The 4,556-nt window shown below is 36.3% G+C and overlaps 1 protein-coding gene across 1 annotated transcript; it reads right to left on the minus strand.

Annotated features, from left to right (window-relative positions):
* Positions 1 to 461: 461 nt before the first annotated feature.
* LOC121937740 (protein strawberry notch homolog 1-like) lies at positions 462 to 4,339 on the minus strand (the record flags this gene model as incomplete). The annotated part of the gene is made up of 9 exons (XM_042481060.1): positions 462 to 641; positions 807 to 906; positions 988 to 1,059; positions 1,162 to 1,274; positions 1,786 to 1,921; positions 2,877 to 3,008; positions 3,102 to 3,271; positions 3,880 to 4,050; positions 4,136 to 4,339. Coding segments are annotated over 9 exons (1,241 nt in total), but the record flags the coding sequence as incomplete, so codon positions are not given.
* Between the last annotated feature and the right edge of the window lie 217 nt (positions 4,340 to 4,556).

Here is a 4,556-nt window from a genome sequence, read left to right on the forward strand (position 1 = left end):
TTTTCCTCATTTTTTTGGGGATAATTTTCTGATCCTCTTTCTCTCGTCTAATTTTCAGGTAATTGTTTTATTTTAAAAAGAATTTTATAATCTGTAGTTTATGCACAATCAAGGGTAAGAAAAGCTAAGATAAAATGAGAAATGTCATTCTCTTGATATTTTCCCTAGTTTTTGGATAATTTTCTAATTCTTTGAAGTTATTTTTTGCCACCTTTTACCATTTTTTGTAGCTTCTTATTGCCTTTCCCCCCATGTTTTTAAAGAAACCAAACCAATTTGCTCACATTTGAAAGGTGAAAGACGTCTGAACAGCACAAGAAAACTGATGTGGATGTGAGTTTAAAAGGGTTAAAGTTGTACCGCCACTTCCTGTATACGTGTGTGTGGACGCTGCCCTTATTCAGTCAATGAAAGTGTCTTTTTTTGGTATCATTGGCGCCATTTAACAGCTATAATTTCATTATCAGAATAATCAATTTTCCATTATTGGCTGACAATTTATCGACCCGATGCATGTCGTGCATCCCTAGTTGCGATGTTGTTCGTTTTAACAGTTTTAAACTTACCTTTATCTAATGACATTGCACCTGATCTGTCCTCCAAATTTATGAGGCCCACACCTATTAATCCGCTCTGAATTTCTGCAAAAGAAAATATTACAACAGAGGAGCACATTTAATCCAAAACATAAAACACAGAAATCCCTGCAGACATCAGTTGTAAAAAAACAGAATAAACTGTGACTGCTCGACCGAAAGGGAAACGAATGAATTGCCTCGTTTGTAACAGCACAAACGTCAAAGTACCTTTGAAGAAATCTCCTTTAAAGTCGGAGGGCGGAGACACTAACGGAGAATCGAGCTTCACGATCGACTTCATCACGATTTCCAGAGCGTTTCTGCCGTACTGGAGCAGAAATAAACATGAGTGAGTCGCTGGAAAATAAACAAAATAAAAACTTCTGAGGTGAACGCTTCATGTGCTTACTTTGTTGTCGAAGTTAAACCTGCTGAGATCTCGAGTTTCTGTCGCTCTTCTGTCTCCGTGAGTGAGAGCACCCTGTTACACACATTTAACACACACACACGTTTGTTTGTTTTTTAAAATATAAATGTTAAACTCCCCTTTAGGTACCAATTTTAAAATAAAACGAATCCTTACCAGGCTTTCTAGTCTTTTGGCAACGATGGATGCGAATCTTTGCTCTCCTGCGAGCTCCGATATGAGGAAGACGTATTCTGGAGCGGTGACCTGGTTTGACCTGTGAGTTCTCCCTGTGAACAAACAACAAAACAACGTTTGAACCACATTTTTTATTTTAAAACTGATTTTAACTTTCAGCGCCCAAACTGGCAATTTGTCAAACACAGAGGATTAATTTTGATTAAAAGCAAACTCAAGACCGATTTTTTTAGCTTGGCTTTTAATTGAATTTTATTAATTTATTGACTATTTATTCATATATTTTAGTCTGTTTTACTACTTTTTTTATCATGTTTTATATTTTTAACATATTTATTTGTTATTTTACTTTCAGTTTTTATACTTTAATTTACCTCTTATTTACAGTTTGCATTTCTAACTCATTTAATTATTTATTATTATTGCTATTATGTTATTTATTCATCTATTCATCTGCTTACTCATTTATTTCCCTTTTTTTTTTTCTTTCTGTTTACTGTTTTATCCCGCCTCTGGTGACTGCACATCTATGGTAGCGTTTCCTCAGTTCCTGGTTTTAATCACTAACATTTTTGGGTTTCATAGAGGTTAATATCTACTGACCGAACTGCTGTATCGCTCTGTCGGCGCTCCACGGCAGCTCCAGCGTCATGTGGACTCTCCGCCGCTGGTTCTTGACTCGACGATCGGCCTGCAGGGAAATACCTGAGCTGGCGGCTTCAGAGATGATGGCGATGTTCTGGTGGCAAAAAAAAGGACAATATTAATTTTTACATTTATAAATGAAATTAGGTGCTGTTTTTATGTAACCCTTTAAAGCCTGAGCAGAATGGCTTGATTTCTTGTGACATCATGGGAAGAAGGTGATGAGCAACTTAAGAAAAACGGCCAACAAATCAGTAAGAAATTAACAAAAAAATGCAAGAAAAATTACTGAAAATAAGTAAAAACAAAAAGAAAGAAAAGTAAAAAAAAAGAGAGAGAAAATGACTAAAAATGACTAAAAATGTTGCTAAAAATGTGTTGTTTTTTTTCTTTTTTCTGTGACATCATTTTAAATATATACTTAAGAGAATTATACATATTTATTGGACATTATGCCCCTGTTTTTTGATAATAATAATCCCCCCTCGGCTAATTCTCAGATCATTTCCTTGTCATATTTATTTATTTTTTGCAATTTGCATAACACTTATTGCACAGTTGCTCCTGATGTTTTTTCACGTGTTTTTTAATGATATCAAACCAAGTTTTTGAGGTTCAAATGCTAATACAGGCGTCTGAAAAGTGATGTAGATCCAGGTATTAAAGGGTTTATTAATATTAGCCAGTCAGTCCTGTCCAAAGTTTACAACAAAATTAAATCAGCTTGTCGGCTGGTTCCAAATTTATCAGTCCCTGCAGGATTTCACGGGCTGTTTTTTGTGATTGTTGCGGCCTGAAATGCCTGACTTTGCAGCAGCTTTTCTAAAAAAACTGCGATGCAAGCTGCAATATTTTTAGGCATTTTCTTTTTAAATAAGACATAAGATGCATGTTACACCTCATGTTTTTACACCTCTTGCCTCTAATAAATCAATGTGGGCAAAAACTAAAACACATTTTCTTTCCAAATGAACTCACCTACAGGTGTGAAAGTTCCTTCAGTCCTAATTACATTACACAGAAAAAAAACATTTTTTTAATAACTTTACCTTCTCTCCATCCATGAACCTCTGCTTCTCTGTGAGATTGAGGATTTCCACGGGAACGTCCAGCTCAGAGCGAGATTCATACGTGATGCTGCCGTCGTCGTTACTGACCACACGACCTTTACGACCGGTCATCTTTAGTCAAAGAAACAGTGACGGAGGAGTTAATATACGAACCAAATACTGAGCCAGTTTAAAAAAAAACAGACGGTCCGCAGATGTTCATACCTCAGCTACGTTGTCGGGTCCTCCCAGTTCATCTATGAGCTCGTCCAGAGTGTTGGGAGGTAGATTCTCGGCCAGTTCCTCCAGTTTTTCCAGCAGCTCTTTCTTCATTTGCTGAGCGTGTTCCACTGCGTCCTGACTCGTGAGGCAGCTCTCCTGACTCTCTGCTTTGACTTGAGAACAAGTAAAAATAAGACATTCATTAACTTAAAAAAAAGACTGAATCAGAGTGCTGTAATCCTACTGTATAATGTGGTACTGTCACGAAAACCTGGAAAAGTCATGGAAAACTGCTCAAACGTGCTCAAGAACCATCAGTTTTACAGTTTCTGACAGTGATAAATATTGTAATTCTTGGTGACTTTTAAAGGCAACACCAAAATTTTATGTATAAAAAAAAATTATTCCTGAAAAATCACCCTCATTTTTTAAAGAAGTGCCTTTTTTTTCTTAAAAACATCACTAAAATTTTTAAAAGGAAAAAAAATCTCCAAAATTTGCCTTTTGAAAAACTGCCCAAAAATTTCAAAGAAACAAAAACATTGTTTGAAAAAAATATTTTCTTTAAAAATCAACCCCTAAAAATTTAAATAATAATAAAAATAGACAAATTTAAAGAAAAAAAAGAAAAAAAAATCTTTGAAAATCTGTAATAAAAAATATATCCAATAAGAAGTATCTATAGTCATTTCAGAGAAGGTGTGATCTTGAAAACTTGACTCAAAGTCACGGAAAAGTTAAAACTATGATTAAATGTGTATGAACTCTGTAGTGTGCTTACCTGTGGCAGGTGTGCTGGGGGGGATAACGGGGGCAGTGAAGGTGGGCCTGGTGGAGCCCAGCCCAGAGGCTAACAAGGCACTTTGAATGGAGTCTGGATCGATACTCTTCCTTCTCTTTTTCTTCTTCTTCTCTTTTCCTTTCTTTGGTTCCTTTCTGATGAGCCATGGATCTAAAACAGACGATAAATGTTTCCTGTGAGTCCTCAGTGTTTTTAATAAAAACTAAACTTTCACAGTCTTCCTCAGGGGTCTCACCATCTTCCTCGTCATCATCGGACTCGTCTCTGAACGGGTTGAAATCGTCGTCTTCGTCCCCTGAGCTGACGGATTTGAAACTGTCGTCGCTGTCTTTCGCGGACTCTCTGTCCGACTCATCCGACTGGCTCTCGTCCGAGCTCGTACCCGACAGACCGCCGTGCTTGCGAGGCTTCTTTTTCGGCTGTTTTTTGACCTCAGAACCTGCAGAGATGATCAGAGAATTCAATGTATGAACAGAAACTCACTCGGTTAACTGAAACTGAGACAGAAGACATCTTTTTTAAAAAAAAAGCTCATTGTTAATTCATGGAGTCTTCAGAAAAGACAAGTATGGAAGACAAAAAATAAATTAAATAACAATAAATACATTAATAAAATTAGGAAAAAATAAATTCAGAAATAAACAAATTTATAAACA

The sequence above is a fragment of the Plectropomus leopardus genome, unplaced genomic scaffold (genome assembly GCF_008729295.1).
Source record: "Plectropomus leopardus isolate mb unplaced genomic scaffold, YSFRI_Pleo_2.0 unplaced_scaffold27321, whole genome shotgun sequence".
Classification (NCBI taxonomy): Eukaryota; Metazoa; Chordata; class Actinopteri; order Perciformes; family Serranidae; genus Plectropomus; species Plectropomus leopardus.